The 22067-nt window shown below is 35.5% G+C and overlaps 1 protein-coding gene across 1 annotated transcript in view; it reads left to right on the top strand.

Annotated features, from left to right (window-relative positions):
• TLL1 (tolloid like 1) overlaps positions 1-22067 on the top strand; it is a 213543-nt gene that overhangs the window by 110784 nt on the left and 80692 nt on the right. The window contains exons 7-8 of the mRNA XM_047857627.1: positions 8051-8156; positions 16441-16565. Coding sequence (XP_047713583.1) covers positions 8051-8156; positions 16441-16565 — 231 coding nt within the window. The remainder of the gene's footprint in view (positions 1-8050; positions 8157-16440; positions 16566-22067) is intronic.

Here is a 22067-nt window from a genome sequence, read left to right as displayed (position 1 = left end):
ATGAATACAATGAGAACTTAAACAAAGAAAATATGAGAAAGTACCAAATAGAAGTTACAGGGTTGAAGAATACAATAATGGATGAAAAATACACTAAAGGGGTTCAACAATAGAGTGGATAAAGCAGAAGAATGGATCAGAGAATTGAAAGGCAAAGCAATGGAACTCACTCAGAGTAGCAAAACGAAAAAAGAATTTAAAAAGGTGGAATATCTTGAGGGACTTATGGGACAACATTAATTAGAATAGTATCTGCATATAGGAGTCCCAGAAAGAGAAGAGAGTGAAAGGAACAGAAAGGTTATCTGAAGAAATCATGGCTGAAAACTTCCCTAATCTGGGGATGGAAACAGACATCCAGCTCCAGGAAGCCCATAGAGTTTCAAATAAGATGAACCCAAAGAGGTCCACACCAAGACACCTTCTAATTAAAACATCAAAAGTTAAATACAAAGAGATAATCTTAAAAGTAGCAAGGGAAAAAAGCTTACATACAAGGGAAATCCCATAAAGCCATCAGCAGAATTTTTAGAAGAAACTTTAGCAGAACAGAAGAGAGTGGCATGACCTATTCAAAATACTGAAAGGAGTGGTGGGGGGGAACCTTCCAACCAAGAATATTCTACCAAGCAAAGTTATCATTCAGAATTGAAGGAGAGAGAGTTTTCCAGACAAGCAAAACTTTAAAGGAATCCATAACCATTAAACCAGATTTACAAGAAACTGTAAAAGGACTTCTTTTTAAAACTGTTTTAGTGTTTATTTATTTTTGAGAGAGAGGGAGAGAAACAGAGCATGAATGGAGGAGGGCAGAGAGACAGAGAGACACAGAATCCAAAGCAGGCTCCAGGCTCTGAGCTGTTAGCACAGAGCCTGACGTGGTGCTTGAACTCACAAACCGTGAGAACATGACCTGAGCTGAAGTCAGACACTTAACTGACTGAGCCATCCAAGTACCCCTAAAAGGACTTCTTTAAATAAAAAAGTACTGACGGTAATTAATGACAATAAAACATAAGTAAAAATGTCACTGGGAAAAGAAAATGTATAGTAAAGGTAACAGGTTAATAACTGATAAAGCTAGTATGAAATAGGTCAAAAGAAAAAGACAGATTACTATAATAATCAGTTCAAAGGTACATAAAATAAAAAGATTGAAAATGTGATATCAAAAGCAAAGCATGGGCGCGGGGGAGTAAGAATGTAGTTTTGGAATGTATTCAAATTTAAGTTGCTATCAACTTAGACTGTTATATACATAGGATGTTATATGTGAATCTGACAGTAACCATAAGCAAACACTTATAGTGAATACCCAAAAGAAAATGAGAAAGGAATCTAAATATAACACTAAGGAAAGGTATCAAACCACAAGGATAAAAAGAAAGACAAGAAGAAAGGAACAGAGAGGAATTACAGAATCAGCCAGAAAACAGTCAACAAGACGGCAATAAGTACATACCTATCAATAATTACTTTAAATGTAAATGGACTAAATACTCCCATCAAAAGATATAAAGTGGCTGAATATTTTAAAAACTACTCACTTATATGTTGCCTATAAGAGACTCACTTAAGAACTAAGGACACCAGACTGAAAGTGAAAGAATGGAGAAAAGATATTTTCTCCACTGAGTCACTGAAGAATTTAAAAGAGAAATTAAAAAATACCTAGATACAAAGGAAAATAGAAATATGATATACCAAAATCCATGGAATGCAGTAAAGTAATTATAAGAGGTTAAGTTCATAGCAATACAGGCCTATCTCAAGAAACAAAACAAACAAACAAAAAGCTCAAATAAACAATCTAACTTTACACCCAAAGGAACTAGAAAAAGAACAAATGAAGCCAAAGTTGGTAGAAGAAAGGAAATAATAAATGGAATAGAACTTAATAGATAATAGAAAAGATCAATGAAATTAAAAGTTAGGTCTTTGAAAAGGTAAAATTGATAAGCCTTCAGTTAGACTCACCAGGAAAAAGAGAAGGCTCAAATAAATAAAATTAGAAATGAAATAGAAGTAACAACTGATACCATAGCAATACAAAGGATCATTAGACTAATATGAACAATTATAGGTAAGCATATAGGGTGACCTGGAAGAATTAGTTATGTTCCTAGAAACATACAATCTTTCAAGACTGAATCATAAGGAAATAGAAAACCTGAATATACTAATTACTTATAAAGAGATTGAATTAGTAACTAAAAACTCCCAACATACAAAAGTCCAGGACCAGAATGCTTCATTGGTAAATTCTACTTAATATTCAAAGAAGACGTAATACCTATCCTTCTCAAACTATTCCAAAAAATTGAAGAGGATGAAATGCTTCTGAACTCATTTTACAAAGTCAGCATTACTCTAATACTAAAACCAGACAAGGGCAGCACAAAAAAGGAAAATTACAGGCCAATATCCCTGATGAATATAGATGCAAAAATCCCCAGTAAAGTATTAGCAAATATTAATAAACCAAAATAATCCATTAAAAGGATCATAGACTATGATCAAGTGCATTTTATTCCAGGGATACAAGGATGGCTCAAACGTGCAAATTAACCAATGCGATATACCACATTAACAAAAATATAAAAATGAGGAGAAAATGGGTGATTGGCGTTGAGGAGGGCACTTGTTGAGATGAGCACTGGGTGTTGTATGTAAGCGATGAATCACGGGAATCTACCTCCAAAACCAAAAACACACTGTATGTTAATCAATTTGACAATAAATTATATTAAAAAATAATAATTGGAAACAAAAACCCCACAAAACATAGAAATCATATGATCAATTAAAAAGATACAGAAAAAGCACTTGAGAAAATTCAACATCTATTTATAATAAAAACTCTCAACTAAGTGGGTATAGAGGGAATGTACTTTGACATAATAAAGACCATATATCACAAAATCACAGCTAATATCTTACTCAGTGGTGAAAAACTGAAAGTGTTTCCTGTAAGGTCAGGAGCAAGACACTTTTGGCACTTTTATTCAAAATACTATTGGAAGTTCTAGCTACAGCAGTTCGATCAGAAAAAGAAGTAAAAGGCATACAATTTGGAAAGGAAGTAAAATGGCCACTATTTATAGATGACATGATGCTATTTGTAGGAAACTAAAGGCTCCACCAAAATAACTTCTGGTGCCAATAAATGAATTCAGTAAATTTTGTGGAATACAAAATTAATATATAAAACTATTGTATTTCTATACACTAATAAATTATCAGAAAGAGAAATCAAGAAAACAATCATTTATGATTGCATCAGATGGTATAAAATACCTTGGAATATGTTTAACCAGGGGAGTGAAAGACTTATATACTAAGACTAGTAAGACACTGATGAAAGAAATTGAGGAAAACACAGATAAGTAAAAACATATTCCATATTCATGGATTGAAGAATTAATATCGTTAAATATCCATGCTACCCAAAGCAATATATGGATTCAGTGCAATCCCTATGAAAATTCTAATGGCAATTTTTAGAGACCTAGAACAAATAATGCTAAAATTTGTATGGAGTCGTAATAGACTCTGAATAGACAAAGCAATCTTGAGAAAGAAAAAACAAAACCAGAAGTATCATGCTCCCTGATTTCAAACTATACTACGCAATTACAGTAATCAAAACCGTATGGTACCGGCTTAAAAACAGCCTCATAGATCAGTGGAACAGAATAGTGTGCCTAGAAATAAACTAAAACATATGTGATCAATTAATCTATAGCAAAAGGAGCAAGAACAATGCAATAAGGAGAGGATAGTTTCTTCAATAATTGGTGCTGGGAAAACGGGACAGCTACATGCAGAAGAATGAAAGTGGACCACTATCTTCCACCATTCACAAAAATTAACTCAAAATGGATTAAAGTCCAATGTAAGACCTGGAACCATAAAATTCCTAGAAGAAAACATTGGCAGTAAGCTCTTTGACTTTAGGCTTAGCAATGTTTTGTTTTGTTTTTTTTTTTTGATCTGATTCCAAATGCAAAGGTAATAAAAGGAAAAATAAATGTGTCTACATCAAACTAAAACGCTTCTGCATAGTGAAAGAATCCATCAATAAAATGGAAGGCAACTTGCTGAATGGGAAAAGACATTTGCAAATCATATATCTGATAAGGGGTTATTAGCACCCAAAATATATAAAGAACTCATATAACTTAACAACAAAATATAATCTGGTTAAAAAATGGACAGAGGCTCTGAATAGACATTTTTCCAAAGAAGACATACAGATAGGCAACAGGCACATGAAAAGATGTTCAACATCATTAATCATCAGGGAAATGCAAAATAAAACTACAATCAGATATCATCTCATACCTGTTAAAACAGCTTTTATAAAAAAGACAAGAGATAACAAGTCTTGGAAGGATATGGAGATAAGGGAGTCTTCATGCACTGGTGAAGATACCATAGAAAACAGGATGGAGGTTCTTCAATAAATTAAAAATAGAACTACCATATGATCCAACAATTCCACTTCTTGGTGTCTATGCAAAGAAAACAAAATTACCAATTCAAGAAGATATATGCATCCCTGTCTCCATTGCAGCGTTATCCACAGTAGTCAAAATAGGAAAACAACTTAAGTATCCATCCATCAATAAATGAATGAATAAAGAAGACCTCTCTCTCTCTCTCTCTCTCTCTCTCTCTGTCACACACACACACACACACACACACACACACACACACACACACACACACTGGTATATTACTCAGTCATGAAAAATGAAATCTTGCCATTTGTGACAACATTGATGGACCTTGAGGGTATTATGCTAAGTGAAATAAGTCAGACAGAGAAAGACAAATCCGCATGATTTCAATTCTAATTGGAATCTAAAAAACAAAACTAACAAACGCATAAACCAGAACAAAAACTGAGATTCATAGATACAGAGAATAGAGTGGTGGTTGCCAAAGGAGAGGGGATTTGGGGATATGAAGTAGGTAAACAGAATCAAGAAGTATAAACTTCCAGTTATAAAATAAGTAAGTCATGGAGATGTAATGTACCGCACAGGGAATTCAGTCAGCATTTTATTAACTCCGCATGGTGATTGATGGTGATAGATTTATTGTGGTGACCAGTTTGCAGTGTATACAAGCATCTAATCACTATGTTGTACACATGAAACTAATATAATATTGTATGTCAATTGTACATCAGTTTAAAAAATGATGAAATCATTTGTAGTGTTGATTATCAAGGAGAAGTAAAGCAAACGTTTACTCCCAATATAGGAGGCTCAAATGCCTGAGCCAGCTATCAAAGTTCATCTTACTTTATATCATTAAGAAAGAAATAAAAAGGAGACAATATTTCGGGAAATGATTTCAACTATCAATTAATGAGAAGTTTGCTGTTAACCATAGCTATTAAGTTTCTTTTATTACGTGGAGAAAACATCTTATAAAGGAAGTAACTTTCAAGAATGATTCTTACTCTTAATAATAGGACTCTGTTTTAACATAAGGATGTATTTAAAACAAGCAAGAAATATGTAAGTAGTATATAAATGTATAATACTTAACACAGTGCTTAGGAAATTATGGCTATTCATACTCTGGGTGACTCAACATTCAGGCAAATGCAAAAGAAAGAATTTATTGTGTGAGATTTTCTGAGTATTTGGAACTAGTGTAGCAGGGCAACTCTAGTATGAAAGAGTTCATGCTGGAGATTAATCTTCAACAAATTTATGACTTGCTCTGGCTCAGAAACTTAAGATCAACTGTTATTCAAGGGCAATGTCTAATAAGTGCAGACTTTAGCCTCACATTTACATGCAAAATTAGTAACTACAATAGGAACCAGATTGTTACAAGGATTGTATTACTTCAATCCATTTTATTTATTTTATTTTTATTTTTTTTAAGTTTCTCTATTTATTTTGAGAAAGAGAGAGAGAACAAGCAGGGGAGGGGCAGAGAAAGAGCAGTGGGGAGAGAGGGAGAGGAAGAGAGAATCCCAAGCAGGCTCTGCATTGTCAGTGCAAAGCCCAACGCAGGGCTTGAACTCATGAACTGTGAGATCATGATGATCTGAACTTAAATCACTATGACATCATGACCCGAGCTGAAACCAAGGGTCAGATGCTTAACCAGCTGAGCCATCTAGGTGCCCCACTTTAATCCATTTTAGAATATGCCTTCAAGAAGAAGGTTCCATCATCTTTTTTTTTTTTTTTAAATTGTTTAGGGTGAGTTCCCCTGGTTCTCTGTATCTCTGGTCTTCTTCCCTTTACTCATGAAATAAGTTCAGTTTTCTTTATTTGGACCATGTATGGTTATATTGTTTTTATTTAGCACAAAACACTGAGTCACCTGCATGTTAAGTGCTCAATTATATGCCTCAGAATCTATGACTAAAGTTGCTTAATGTTCCACTTTCAGAAATTTTTATGAAGCATTTTGCTTTAACTAGAGAATATCTTCCCATAGTGTGCTTGAATTTTGAAATCTCCACTCTCCACTGGGCATAGATTAGTATCTATAAAATCAACTCCATAGCTTTATGAAAACCTCACCTCAGAACTGGATATGTTAAAACATACTTATTCCTTATGAATAATGAGTTTTTATGAGTTTTTATTCATTATGAATAATGAATAATGAATATGAGTTTTAACAGTTGCTTCTGTGAGAGGTTGGCAAGAATACAGAGTATTTCCTGAAAATAGTTATAGTACAAATAGGCACATCAGAGATTTGTGGAACACATATTTCACTGTACAAGCTGGTTAGCTCATTAAAAACTAGCTAATGTGTGAATTAATTGAAAGATAGACCAAAACACTTTAGTCTGGGACTTGGGTTCTGTCACTTCAGGATGATTCTTTAATCGTTAGTGCTGAGCACACCACTTTTCCTTATCACATGCAGAAGACATACTATACTTTGGTATCACTCTATTTCTTTATTGTCGTTAGGAAAATTTTATTAATGTGATATTTATATTTTTCATAGTAATATGGCAGTTGGAATAAAAACCTAGTTAGATGAGTGTTGTACTCTAGAATACAAAGCTAGTTAGATGAGTGGAATAAAAACATAGTTAGATGAGTGTTGTTCCATTTTAAGTTGGAACCTTGAATTTGGAATTCTAGAAACTCACCTTTACATTTTGATCTTTCAAAGCTTTTTAAGTTACGTGAGCCACTAAAGCAGCTGTTTTCGGCTACTGAAATTATGAAAACAGAGTCACTGAGGTCTCATCTCTATCTGAGGAAATTCTCTGTTTCTGGAACAACTGCCATGGATGTACAAATCTAAGTCTGTTATTTTCAAATTGCAAGAAACCGTGTAACAATACAGATAGAAACAACCAGTTGAGAAACCTATTAAAAGGAAAATGTCCAGAAGTTAAAATAACAGTTGTGAAAAGTAAAGCAAAAATAAATTATTAAGTTCTCAAGCATATTCTTCCCGATCAAAACACCCTCCAAGTAGAGGTTGGAATGGATTCGTCAGAGAGAATCTTGTTTCAATTTTGAGTGAAATCTGCTGCTATTGTTTTTGCCTTTAGTGACAAAGTCACATAGCTAAAGCCTGCAGTGTTATGTGTACATGCAAATACTCTTTTTATATTTTTCTCAGTGTTTCAGAGAAAGACTCTAAAGCAAAAGATAATTTTGGTTGATCTTGGAAAATGTAGTCCTAAGAGAAAGGTGGAGTCCCATTCGGTAACGATGTAACTTTTTATAATCATTCCTGCAGTGTTGAAAAAAGCAGTGAGATTAAAAAAAAAAAAGTATTTATAAGAACATAAAGCATATACATGCAAAACAATCCAAAGTATGTTTTTGATAATCTACCTTTTCCCCCCAAATTAACTTATTAGTGAAATTCAGTATTAATGTTTCAACGTGATGTTAAGTGAAAACAACATGCATACTTTTGCACGTACCTGGGTGTTCGCATTTAGCTGCAACTTGCATTTACTAAAAAGCAGATGCAGGCTTAGGAGGGGCTCTTCTGTTCTTGTCTCTGTCTGCTAAAAGGCTTCTGAAATGTTTCTTAGGTCAAGAATACAATTTTCTGAAGATGGAGCCTGGAGAAGTAAACTCACTTGGAGAAAGATACGATTTTGACAGTATCATGCACTATGCCAGGAACACCTTCTCAAGGTTGGAGTCTCAGGTTATACCTTTTGACTTTTAATTCCTTTCCTCCGTGTGGCTCCTGACAAAGCTATGCTTAACATTAGAACTTGAAGCTCTTTCAAATACTGTTGCCCTCAAGTACAAAAATACTCGATTAAGGTTTATAGCCAACACCAGCATTTGAGATTTTAAAAACATGTTTTCACATTTCCTATCAAATACATACATTCAGATTAAAAATTAAAATGGTATGAATTAATTAAAACTATTTTATATTCCTAAGTCAATTTTAAAAGTTCAATGAAAATGATTATTAAACCAATCAGTATTTTAAATTGGCATAGCATCATTTAAGGAAACTTAGGCATTCACAAATCACATAGGGCACTTGGTTGTTGAGTTGGAATGTTTATTCTCTATTTAAGCTGTGTTCTCTACTGTATATTTTCTATTGCTCAACTACTAGTTATGCTTGAAAGGTGCTTAACTAATTTAATTCTCAAAGAACATATTATGAAGATATTTTGCCTCATGTAATTTAGAATTTCACCACTTATTAACCTTAAATTCATTTCATTAAAGATTGAATGCTATTTTTAAAGAATGCAATAAATTTGGGTTTCAATAACTTTATTCTAAAGATGACGTCATCGAGCAAATAGTTCCCAGGTAAGGAATTTAAATCTGTCAAATCATTGAAATCATCCCCTTTCCCCATTTATGCTCATTTTACACTCACATGTCTAACTCATTCTTTTTTGTCCACTTATGTCCACTTCACAACTCATCTAACATCTATTTCTTTTTTTTAATTTTTCTTTTAAGTTTATTTATTTTGGGGGGGAGGGGCAGAGAAGGAAAGAGAAAGAAGACGCAGGACTCAAAACCACAAACCGTGAGATTATGACCTAAGCCAAAGTCAAGAGTACAATGCTTAACCATCTGAGCCACCCAGATGCCCCTCAAACATCTGTTTCTAAGGGCAGGGTCCGAAAGGAGATAAAAAATTCAAATTAATACCCTGTCTTTTAAAAATAAATCCTTTTTTTAAAAAATATTTAATTTTTTAAAGATTCTTATTGGTTTTTTTTTAATTTTTTTTCAACGTTTTTTATTTATTTTTGGGACAGAGAGAGACAGAGCATGAACGGGGGAGGGGCAGAGAGAGAGGGAGACACAGAATCGGAAACAGGCTCCGAGCCATCAGCCCAGAGCCTGACGCGGGGCTCGAACTCACGGACCGCGAGATCGTGACCTGGCTGAAGTCAGACGCTTAACCGACTGTGCCACCCAGGTGCCCCAGATTTTTACTGTTTTTAAGTAATCTCTACACCCAATGCCCACGTTGTAGGTTGAACCTACAACCCCGAAATCAAGAGCCCCATGCTCCACCAACTGAGCCGGCCAGGTGCCCCCTAAAATAATTCTTAATAAAAAGTAAAGAATGATGTGTCAATGAGCCTTTAATACTTAGATACATTTTTAAATTATACTCCTTTAAAAAGACAAAATTATATTATTTAAAAAATTGAGTGTGAACTGTATTTTAATAATTATTCACTGTATTTAGTAATTATTTTCTACTGGTGTGTATATATACATATATATAGTTTATACCTGTAGTTTATATATTTATATACTGTGTGTGTGTGTCTATATATATATATATATATATTATACAGATATATATATAATATATATGTTGTTTTTGGAATTGAATTTAAGTTTTTGTAGAAATACACCCATAAATTTGGCCTGAAATTAATCTCAAAGAGTTATAAAACTTTATTTTTAGATCAGTGTTTGGAATTGAATTTTCCATAGAAACATGTAACAAATGGGTTTCGGGTCCCAGTTCAGCCAAGACACCTCTCGTATGTTGGTGTATTATATTATTTAGAGCTAAACTGACTTTTGATTCCTTGGAACATAGGAAGTAGTGGAAAGAGGAGAAAATAATTCATTCTTTCTGTCTTTTATAGATGATGAATCTATACCAAAGTCTAAAATATATATTTCCTCTCATTCTGCATTTCTTTTACATGTTTAAATTGCTTCTTTTTCTTCTTTTCCATAAGCCATCCTGCTCTTGCTGCCTGAAGTCCATCGCTCCCACCCCCCCACACCATGGTGCTGCATGCCAACCAGTCTTGACCCATTATTTGTCTTATTCTTCCAAAATTATCCTATTCAGTCTTCCCAGTGAACTTAGAGTGAAAGTAACTATATCTACCTGTGAGAAGAGTTGATGCAATTCACATTATTTTATTGTTTTGATCTTTAAAGAGAATGTTTACTAACTCGTACATATATTTAAAAACCGAATTCCAGGAGAAAAATTAGTTGTCACAGTTCTTAGCCATCACCTCCAAAGTATTTGAAGCTCTGTGTGTGTGTGTGTGTGTGTGTGTGTGTGTGTGTGTGTGCGCGCGCGCGCGTGCGTGTGTTAAAAGACACTGAACATAAAATTTGCAATCTTAACTATTTTTTAAGTGTACACTTAGTGATGTTAAGTATATTCACATCGTTGTGAAACAGATGTTTGGAACTTTTTCATCTTGCAAAACTGAAACCCAGTGCCCATTAAACAATAATGCCCCATTTCCCCTCCTGCCAGCCTCTGGTGACTACCATTCCACTTTGTGTTTCCATGAACTTGGATACTTTAGATACCTCATTAAGTAGAATCATACAGTATTTGTCCTTTTGTGATTGGCTTATTTCATTTAGCATGATGTCTTCATGGTTTATCCAAGTTGTAGCATATGAAAGGATTTCCTTCCTTTTCAAGGCTGAATAATTTTCCATTGTATGTATATACCGTGTTTTGTTTATCTATTTATCCACTGATAGATATTTGAGTGGCTTCCACTTGTTGGCTATTGTGAATAGTACTGCTATCAATATGGGTATGCAAATATCTTTGCCAAATCCTGTTTTCAATTATTTTGCATATATACCCAGACATAGGATTGCTGGATCATATGGTAGTTCTATTTTTAATTTTTTGAAGAAACTTCATCATGTTTTCTATAGTAGCTGCACCATTTCACAATCCCACAGCAGTACACAAAGTGTTCCAATTAATCCATATCCTTACCAACATGTGTTATTGTCTCTTTTTTTTTCTTTTTCTCTTTTTAAATAGTAGCCATCCTAATGGATATGACTTGATGTTTCATTGCGGTTTTGATTTTCATTTCTTTGATGATTAATCATGTTGAGTATCCTTTCGTGTGCTTTCTAGTTGTGTATTGTCTTTGGAGAAATGTCTATTCAATTCTTTTGGCCATCTTAAAGTCAGATTATTCATTTTTTGTTGTTGAATTGTAGGAGTTCTTTATACATTCTGGCTCCTTATTGGATGTATAATTTGCAAATATTTTCCTTTTTTCATCTTTGCTGCATAGTAGTTTTTTTTTTTATTTGTGTAGTCCCACTTACCTGTTTTTGCTTTTGTTAACTGTGCTTTAGTGTCATATCCAAGAAATTATTGCCAGATTCTATGTCATGAAGGTTTTCCACTATTTTCTTCTAGGATTTTTATAGTTTTGGGATTTGTGTTTAGGTCTTTAATCTATTTTTAGTTAACTTTTTATATAGCTTAAATAATTGCCTAACTTTATTGTTTTATGTGGATATTCAGTTTTCCCAGTATCATTTGTTGAAAAAATAGATATATACATTTCTGATTGTTTTTGGCACCCTTGTTAAAGATTATTTGCTGTATTTACTAGGGTTTGTTTCTGAGATTCTTATTCTGTTCCATTGGTCTATAGGTCTGTCTTTATACCAGTAACACACTGCTTTGATTACTTTAGCTTAATAAGGTGTTTTGAAATCACAATGTGTGAGTCTTCCAACTTTGTTGTTTTCAAAATTTTTTAACTATTTGAGGTTTTATGAAATTCCATATGAATTTTGGGTCTGTTTTTCTGTCTCTGCAAGAAATTATATTGGGTTTTGATAGAGATTCTGCTGGATCTATAGATCATTTTGTGTCATGTGGACATTTTAACAAATTAAGCATAGAATGTCCATGCCATCCATAAGAATGGAATGTCTTTCCATTTATTTTTGTCTTCTTTAATTTCTTTCAACAATGTTTTGTAGTTTTAATTTAGAAGTCTTTCACCTTTTTGGTTGGGCTTATTCCTAAGTACTTTATTCTTTTTCATGGTATTTTAAATGGATTTTTTTCTTTTTTCTTTTTAAGTTTTTAATGTTTATTAATTTTTTGAGAGAGAGAGACAGAGACAGAGAAAAAGCGGCGGAAGAGCATAGAGAGGGAGACCCAGAATCTGAAGTAGGCTCCAGGCTCTGTGTTGACAGACATGGGGCTTGAACTCACAAACTGTGAGATCATAACCTGAAGTCAGACGCTTAACCGCCTGAGCCACCCAGATGCCCCTGGAATTGTTTTTCTTCATTTCCTTTTCAGATTGTTCATTGTTATTGTATGGAATTGCAACTGGTTTTTGTGTGTTCAGTTTGAATGCTGCAACTTTGCTGAATTTATTAGTTCTAACTTTTTGTGGACTCCTTAAGGTTTTCTACACATAGGATTATATGATCTGCAAAGACAGAAGATTTCAATTCTTTCTTTCTTATTTTACTTCTTTTTCTTGCCTAATTGCTCTGGCTACAACTTCCAATACTATGTTGAATAGAAGTGGTGAGAGTGGACATTTCTGCTTTGTTCTTGATCTTAGATGAAAAACTCAGTTTTTCACTGCTGAGTATGATGTTAGCTGTAGGTTTTTCATTCATGGTCTTTATGTTGAGATGGTTTCCTTCTATTCCTAGTTCATTGAAAGTTTTTATCTTGAAAGGTGTGAATTTTGTCAAATGAGTTTTCTACATCAGTTAGATGAACATGTGGTTTTTTGTTCTTCATTCTATTAATGCAAATATTTGAAATTTTATGTATTTTTTCTATTCTGGATCCAGGGAGTCTGTAAAAGTTTTAGTTGTTTTCATGAATGTAGCCCATCAGCAGATTTGGGTACTTACTTTTAGGGAGAATAGGACTAGATAAATGGGATCTTTATATGCATGGGTAATTTGGAATATAGAGGCTTGTTAACTGGGATTGCTCATTTTTCATTAATAAAAAAATTACAAAATTTTACAAAGTTTCTTTAAAAAGCATAGCTCATTCACTCTTCTCATGTAGATGGAGCCAGTGAAGATTAGTATGTGAAGCCTTTTGTAATCTGTCTCTGGCCTATTGATAGTGCCTCACTGAGGATAGTCAGGAAGAGCCTGCATTACTTAATGGCCTGGATGTGGAGGGAGAGAATTGTTAACTTCCTGACCACAAAGAAAGAACAAAAGAAATGGTGACTTACCCCCTTCTGAATGAGAGGTTACCTCAGTAGAGAGAAGAAGTCAAAATTCATCACTCTGTTGTCTGAATTTGAATATATCCATGCCAAGATGTCCTTGACCTTTTCAAGTTGAATTGTTTTGAAAACTGGAAAAAATCAACCTTTAAAGATTACAAATCTGTTTTTAGAAATAGAAAACAGTGAATACTTTGTTGGTGCTGAAGTACTACAGAAATGGCAGCCCTTCACTAATTTGGACTTACCCTATTTAATGTATGTGTTGATTCATGACGTGTAGTTGAAGAATGGCTTTTCTCAATGCTACCCTATTTTATAGCTCTACTTCCCCTTCAATTGCACTGGCCTAGCTGTAGTTGCATCTAATTAAGTATGTGCAAGCTCTCACTTTTGCTAGTCAACTCCCATAAATCATTAGTTTCCCTCCCTACTTTTATCTCAGGCAGTATGCATGTGGCGTTCTATAGATACTTAAATTTATAGAGTTCCATTCTCTATTTGCGTTATCCAGGTTTTATCTAAAAGATCACTACCCTGACCTCGGAACCAGAGAGGTTAGTCATAAAATACTCATAGATCATGTCACTCCTCTGTTTACCATCTTCCAAATATTAACAGTTTTCCTCAGGCTAAGAGTCACATTATCTGTGTGACACTCAAACACTTTAAGGATCCTCCCATCTCTGAGCCGTTGAATTTCCTGTTTTTTCTCTCTGGAAGTCTCTACTCCCATTTACCCACAATGCCCCCGCCTTCACTCCCTTCATGTTTGCCCAATTTGTCAACTTCCAAGTGAATTTTCCTTTGATCTCACTGTTTAAAAGCTACCCCATCACTGGGTAATCAATATCCATCTTCACTTCTTTTTCTCCATAGTACCTGTCACTATCTCAGTTGTCAATCTTTTGTTTAATGTCTCTCACCCCACACTAAAATGTGAGAATCATAAGTGTTTATTAAAGGCTATAAATCCAGACTTACAACAGTGCTTGGTTAGTATTCCCTAAAGGAAAGAATAAGTAGAGGTGAAATTTCCTTTAACTTGTATTTAATATACAATGTATTCATTAAAGTTTTGGAAAGGCGTATCATGTCTTTCATCTTATTTAAAAATTTTTTTTTTTACAATTGTATTTCTTTTTTTTTTTTTAATTTTTTTTTTTTTCAACGTTTATTTATTTTTGGGACAGAGAGAGACAGAGCATGAACGGGGGAGGGGCAGAGAGAGAGGGAGACACAGAATCGGAAGCAGGCTCCAGGCTCTGAGCCATCAGCCCAGAGCCTGACGCGGGGCTCGAACTCACGGACCGCGAGATCGTGACCTGGCTGAAGTCGGACGCTTAACTGACTGCGCCACCCAGGCGCCCCTACAATTGTATTTCTTAATTTCAAATACTTTTGGAGCACCTGGATGGTTCAGTTGGCTGAGCTTCCAACTCTTGAATCTGGCTTAGGTCAAGATCCCACATGCAATTGAGCCCCGTGTTGAGCTCTGCACTGAGCATGGAGCCTGCTTAGGATTCTCTCTCTCTCTCTCTCTCTCTCTCTCTCTCCTTTTTGTCCCTCCCCTGCTCTTGCTCTCTCTCTCTCTCTCTCCCTAGAATAATAATAATAATAAAACTAATTTCAAATACTTTTATAGAAAGCTTTTCTTTTTTTGAAATCCTTCTTACCACTGGAATAGTTTCCCACTCTAACTTTTAAGCTCAGTTCTTCCTTTAGAGCTATAAATGTTGATATTCATTGCAAAATTAAGATTATCTTTAGTGCAGTATATTCAGAATTTGTAGTTTTGAATATTAAGAAGATGTTGAGTTTTATCACGACCTTGGTCTCACAACTCAGTGTCTCTAAGTTAGCATCATGGGTGCATTGCTAGTTTTATCCTCTTAATTTTACCACGAAAATTTCATTTTCTAAGTTTTTTAAAAATTTTTTTTAACGTTTATTTATTTTCGAGACAGAGAGAGACAGAGCATGAACGGGGGAGGGCCAGAGAGAGAGGGAGACACAGAATCTGAAACAGGCTCCAGGCTCTGAGCCGTCAGCACAGAGCCCGACGCGGGCTTGAACTCACGGACCGCGAGATCATGACCTGAGCCGAAGTCGGCCGCCCAACCGACTGAGCCACCCAGGCGCCCCTAAGTTTGTTTTTTAATGTTTATTTTTGAGAGAGATAGAGAGTGCAAGCAGGGAAAGGGAAGAGAGAGAGGGTGGTACAGAATCCGAAGCAGGCTCCAGTCTCTGAGCTGTCAGCACAGAGTCTGACGTGGGGCTCGAACCCACAAACTGCAAGATCATGACCTGAGCCGAAGTCTGATGTTTAACCAACTGAGCCACCCAGGCACCCCGAAAATTTTATTTTCTTTCTGTGTGTGCATTTATCAAAAAAACTATTTTGCTTTAAACTGTTGTTTCTAAAATTTGACACTTTCTTTTTTCTTGTTCTTTTAATATATACTTTGATACTTGGACTTCTAAGAATACATGGGTTAATTAGTAATTTGACTAAAAAATAACATATTTTGCTTGATTTTTACAATCTTAGTAACCTTAAAAATATGTATTATACATTGTCCTTGAAAATAGATTTCTATGAGGAAAATTTGTTTTACAATTTAGTAATCCAAGGGTTCTTAGATCTGCTTAAAAGACTAAAATAAAAACCATGGTTTACTTGGTGTGGGAAGCTATGTAGAATTCTAGATTTTAAAAATCATTTCTAAATTAAAGTGAATTTCATCACTGACTTTATGCTAGGTATACAGTTTAACACAACTGTTTTTTTTTCCTACTTCGATGAACGTGTTTTGAAAGTCTGGCGCACTATTTAAATTTCAACACTGATGCTTTTTCCTTTTAATTGACACGATTTTGAAAAAAAATAATCTTATACTTGTAAGGAATGTAATTGTCTTAATTTGGTGACTTATGTGTGGCTTGCTTCTGATTTTTTTCAGGGGGATGTTTCTGGATACTATTCTCCCATCTCGTGATGATAATGGCATACGTCCTGCAATCGGTCAGCGAACCCGTTTAAGCAAAGGAGATATTGCACAGGCAAGAAAGCTGTATAGATGTCCAGGTATTGCACCATACGAAAACAGAACCATAATTGTGCCTGATTGCGCTCTTCCAGATGAATAAGCCACAGTTTACTGAACTGTTTACTTGTGTCTCTCCATGCTGGCAAGTGACGTATTCAGTTCAAAGTCAGTTAATCATAAAATGAAATGAGAGAACTCTGGAACACCCATTGATATAATTAAAAACAAATTGCTAGAAATCAAATTTAAGGCACAGGGATAGTATGTTTTATTTGTTTTAACTTAACAAGTAAAAGAGCAAAAAAGCATGATTGTTTCATAGTTGTTATTAAATAGTTGCATGATTTCAGAGTCAAATGTTGAATTTTCTTGCCAACGTAAAAAGAATATTTTTTATTTCAACTTCAGAATTGAGTACTAAATGATCTTTTTTCTTGCAAATACTATCATTAATGGTATACAAATTCAAATTTTATTAGTTTGAATTTTATAACTTTTTTTGAAAAAACTGAGTTCTAGCCATGTTGCTAGTGAGTTACTGTATGTTTTGCTACTGGATAAAGTTGTGAAAAAGAGATTAAGGGAAGGTGTTAGTAAGAATGTTCCAAGACTCAATCGTCTAAGAGAGAAAAAAGGGTTTGCTTCCAAAATGGAAATACTGCATATTTTATGCTCCTCCTCCATAGTCAAAATCCTTTGAAACATCCTAATTCTAAGAAATATGTTTAGCTTTGGTTAGCACAGCTTTCCCCCCAATTTTGGTTCATGTATATATGAATGTATGTGTGGTGTTTATTTTTTTAATGTAAATTTCCACAGGAAAGATGGATTTATAAGTGAATGGTACCACTGTGACAAAATAAATGAATGATCTTTGGGTAATTTCTGTCAATACTGGATGTACCATACTTTTTAACTTTGAGTGTAGAAAATTTGTGGGAAAATTGTGTGACTAATAGCACTTAAATGAGTAGAAAGTTCACATATAAAACCAGTTTGATTGTCTCTCTAAAAACATATATACATATATATAACACTTAGCAAACTGGAGATACGTTTGCACACTGAATTGTAAGAAAGGCAGTGACTAGGAATCAAAGTAGTAAAAATTTGTGACACTATAATTTTCAGCCTATAGGTCTTAAATATTTAAGTTATTAATAGGAAGGTAAGTATAGTTTTCACTTGAGATTTTCATTATGTACATACATAAATAGGCTATTTTTTTTCTTTAAATGCAGTAATAATGTGTAAATTGGTTTGTTAATACAGTGAAACCACATTCATGAAGGTACCATCATCAGTGAGAAAGATATCTTGTGTTTTTAAAGCAGTATAAAAGGCAAGTTGCTTATTAATGGCATGATGAAGACAGAACTAAGAAATATATGTATTAAAAAATAAAAATATATTAACTTTTAGTTCACGAAATCTTTGAGAATGACTTTTTTCCTATCTTGGATTTTTTAATGCCCACCAAACAAATCCCTCCTTGTCTCTCTTTTTTCTGTCTCTTGCTCTTTCTGTTTCTCTCTCTCTCTCTCTCTCTCTCTCTCTCTCTCTCTCTCTGCCAGTGTGTGTGTGTGTGTGTGTGTGTGTGTGTCTTTCTCTGCAGTCCTTAGCTTTGAGCCCTGTATATGGTTATGTATTTAACAGTCTTCATTACTTTACAATGGGGAGTCCTAATGATATTGGTATAAATATAGGCCAAATAAACTTAAGTTACACTGATGTAGTAGGTTTACCAGTAACTCCAAGAATATCAGTGGAATAATGTTAAAGAGTCATAACTGTACATAGAAGACTAAATAGGATGACTTATTTGAGAATCACCTGGGAAGAAAGTGTTTATAAAATGAAATCTGGTTGTGTCTTTTTTATTTGTACTTTTTTAAAAAGTTTATTTATTTTGAGAGAAAGAGAGAGAGAGAGAGAGAGAGAGAGGGCAACGGGGGGAAGGGACAGACAGAGAGAGAGAGACAGAGAGACAGAGAGCAAGAGAGAGAATCCCATGTAAGCTCCGTGCTCTCAGCATGGAGCCCGATGCAGGGCTGGAACTCATGAACCCTGAGATCATGACCTGAGAAACCAAGAGTGGGAAACAACCCACTTGAGCCACCCAGGTGCCCCTAGCTATGTCTTGGTTTTAATACAGAAAGAAGGTATAAAACTGCATATTCCTTTGGAGTTTCTCTTGTTTTCTTTTGTTAGAAATTGCTCGTGAATAGATCCAATCAGAGGCATTTGGCTACACCATTCCAACTCTTTACTTTGTATCAGTTTATGCTGAAAGCTCTATTAGATCTGCATTTTATAAAGGTATTCCTTGAAAGTTTAATCTTGAAAGGAATGCCGACCTGATTCACACTTAAATATGTGACGTTGTGGCTTTTATGGTCTGTGATAAGTCCAAGGGGCCCTGGGTCCAAGAGGGCAGACTTCTAATGGGCAGGTTATAATTCGCAGACTGAAAATATTGTTGCTGTTCCACTAATAACATAGGAAATGTGTTTTTATCTATTCGAGATGAACAGCATTAAAATATATGTATTTCTAATTCCATTAAAACAATAGGCACTGTTGTTTTTTGTGAGACTTTCTAGCTGATAAAGAACGTGTAATCCGTTATTATGTTTGTCTATATACATATGCCAAAGATATAAATTAGATTTGTATGTGAAACCTGAATTACTTATGCAGTCGGTGCCTACTAATTATGAAAAAGCTCCCTTCAGGAATAAAGTTGTGTTTTTAAGGTGATGGAACAAAGATAACGTTTCCTTTGGTTTAGAATTATTTTCATTGCCATTTCTTGTTCTTTTAGAAGCAGACAAGAACAATCTCCTTATGCATTGTTAATATAAAGAGAGAATATGATCCTTCACAGCCCTGGCACTCTTCCGACATAAGAGCTGGTCATCCATCGCTAGGCCACGTAGGCCCAGAAAGGGGAAGGAAGGGAAACAAAGGGAGAGCTGCTAAACCCCAGGATTCATTAGGTTTCAGGACAGTGCTGCTCAAAGGCCAATCCTGTGTCCTTTGGACAGCTGCCAAGTCTTTCTAGCATTAAGGAACCCTAAAAGGATGCCCACTAATGCTGCTTTCAACACCTGTCATTGAAATCCCTTGCATCCTACATCCTGTCAGGACCAGATACACCCATGTAGTGGTGGATTATTATTATTATTATCATTATACTCTTCATCTTCCCTTTATGCCAGTAATCAGCAGTTTGCTTCTGAAGGAGATCTTCTCTAGGGCACATGAGTTGGAGTGGATATTTCTTCTCTTCATAAATCAGTAATGTGTGCTATTGTTTCTCTCTTTGTTTTCCTTGTGATTCTCATTTTCTCAGTGTATTTTTCTACTTTGATCTAATCATAGGATTTCCTTTCCTTTTTTATTTCTAAACTGTTTAACAGTCACTGGTCTTCATTTGCATTTTGTCTTAATTTAGTTTTTATCTAGTGCCATAACCCTTTTTTTTTTACTTAGTACTTATACCCACTATCAACCCTAATATTCTCTCAGTAAATCTTCCCCAACTAAATATGTCAAGTAACCTAATCAAATCAGGAAAAATATAAAATAAATGGTTATGTAAAAAGAAAGAGCCTTCTGAAGATTAGAATCTTTTTTGTTACATAGAAGCATACACGTATTCACACATTAGCACACGTACAGTCCGTGTTCACAGATTTAAAAGCTCTCAGTGTGGTACACACACAGTATGTGTGCAGGATATCCCTGTCTATGGATGCGCATTTGTGTGGAGGTTTTAGGGATGGAAGGCCAGGTTCAGCAAGCATAGAGTCTGAATATTAAAAACTTCACACTGCTTTAAACATTTGTTTCATTAAATTTACCTTTAAAATTGATATAAGGTTCTTGGCAGTTTGCCAAAGCATTAATCTCTTGGTTCCTCATCTAATTTTCTGAGATTCCAGGTAGTATATACCTTCTATACAGGCTTGTATATACAGAATTCTTGGCTAAAATACTGCCCCACATGCAAAAGAATTAACTCAGACATTTTTTCCCGCATTTATTCGTGGACTCATTTATTCATCTCCCTGTAAACATTCCCTAGTTCCGTGGATGGTACCGTGCAGAGGTCCTCAGGCAGCCGAAGCCAGAACTGTGGTGAGCATTCTCACCTCGTTCCTCCCTCACTTCTTGCAGTGAGTCAGTCCTGCTGCCTTCCTAAAATCTTGGATTCTTGCACATCCCCTAGTCCAGGGAACCTCCGCTTTTGTCTGGGTTGCTGAAATGCCTCCTAATTCACCTCTTGCTTCCATTCTTACATCTCTTTATTTCTCTGGCCATGTTTCTGTTAAAGTGGCTTTTTAAAAAATGTTTATTTATTTTAGTTTTGAGAATCCAAAGCAGGCTCCAGGCTCCCAGCTGTCAGCATAGAGCCCGATGCAGGGCTTGAACTCAGGAACCTGAGGTCATGACCTGAGCCTAAGTCGGATGCTTAAATGACTGAGCCACCGGGAGCTCCTAAAGTGGCTGTTGCTCTGCCTATTTGTAGGATAAAGGCTGATTTCCTTTCCATTATGTCACTTCAAGATTTTTTCCACTCTTCCCTGAGTGTTTTCTCTAGTTAGTTCCTCTACAGCCTAGTTTGTCACCTCTCCTTCGTCACGCTCCTGACACCATAGTATGCTTGCCTCTGGCCTCTTCCTCCAGCCAGAAGGCTGGCAACTGCATCCTGGTAAATCCTAGCTCATATTGAGGATTCAGCTCCTATGTCACGTCCTCCTTAAAGACTCTCTGGTCTCCCAGAACTCTACGGCGGTAAATGCCTTATTTGATCCTGGTCTTTGTATCTTACTCATCTAATCATCAGTTCATTTGCCATTTCCCACACTAGAGTATAAGCTGTCGTGGGCTTGGAGTTGGGGTTTCCCTCTTGGTGTTCTGAATCTGATGTAGATTAAATGCTCAATAAATAGTTGCTGTATGAATGAATGAGTCACTGTTAACCCGTGAAAGGCACTGTGCCAGATGCTGTGGCCACAGAAGAGGAAGCAGAGACAACACACACAAATGGCTGAGCCTCTGGGGTATCACACAGACAATATCACTTAGTGAGGAAGTAACTCTCATCCTTAAAGGATGCTACTGCAGTTCTGTGAGGAGTGCACACTGGGGGAGCATGGCTCCTTGGAGTGGGCGCTTATGCTTCATTTTAAAGGGTGATTCAGACTAGGCTAGGTAGTTACTATTGAAATGTGCTTTAAAATATTTCAGTAATTAGGGGCACCTGGGTGGCTCAGTGGGCTGAGCACCAGGCTCTTGGTTTCGACTCAGGTTGTGATCTTGTGATCCTGTGATTCAGGACTTCGAACCCCCCATGAGGTTGAGCCCCACGGTGAGTTTGAGCCCACATGTGAGCTCAAGCCCCACATTGGGCTTGCTGCTATCAGCATGGAGCCTGCTTCAGATCCTCTGTCCCCTTTCTCTCTCTGCCCTTCCCCCACTCGCAAGTGTGAGTCTCTCTCTCTCAAAAATAAAACATTTTAAGAAATAACATA

The sequence above is a fragment of the Prionailurus viverrinus genome, chromosome B1 (assembly GCF_022837055.1).
Source record: "Prionailurus viverrinus isolate Anna chromosome B1, UM_Priviv_1.0, whole genome shotgun sequence".
NCBI lineage: Eukaryota > Metazoa > Chordata > Mammalia > Carnivora > Felidae > Prionailurus > Prionailurus viverrinus.
The sequence above is the reverse complement of the archived record's forward strand: the minus strand, read 5'-3'. Positions and strand labels throughout refer to the sequence as shown.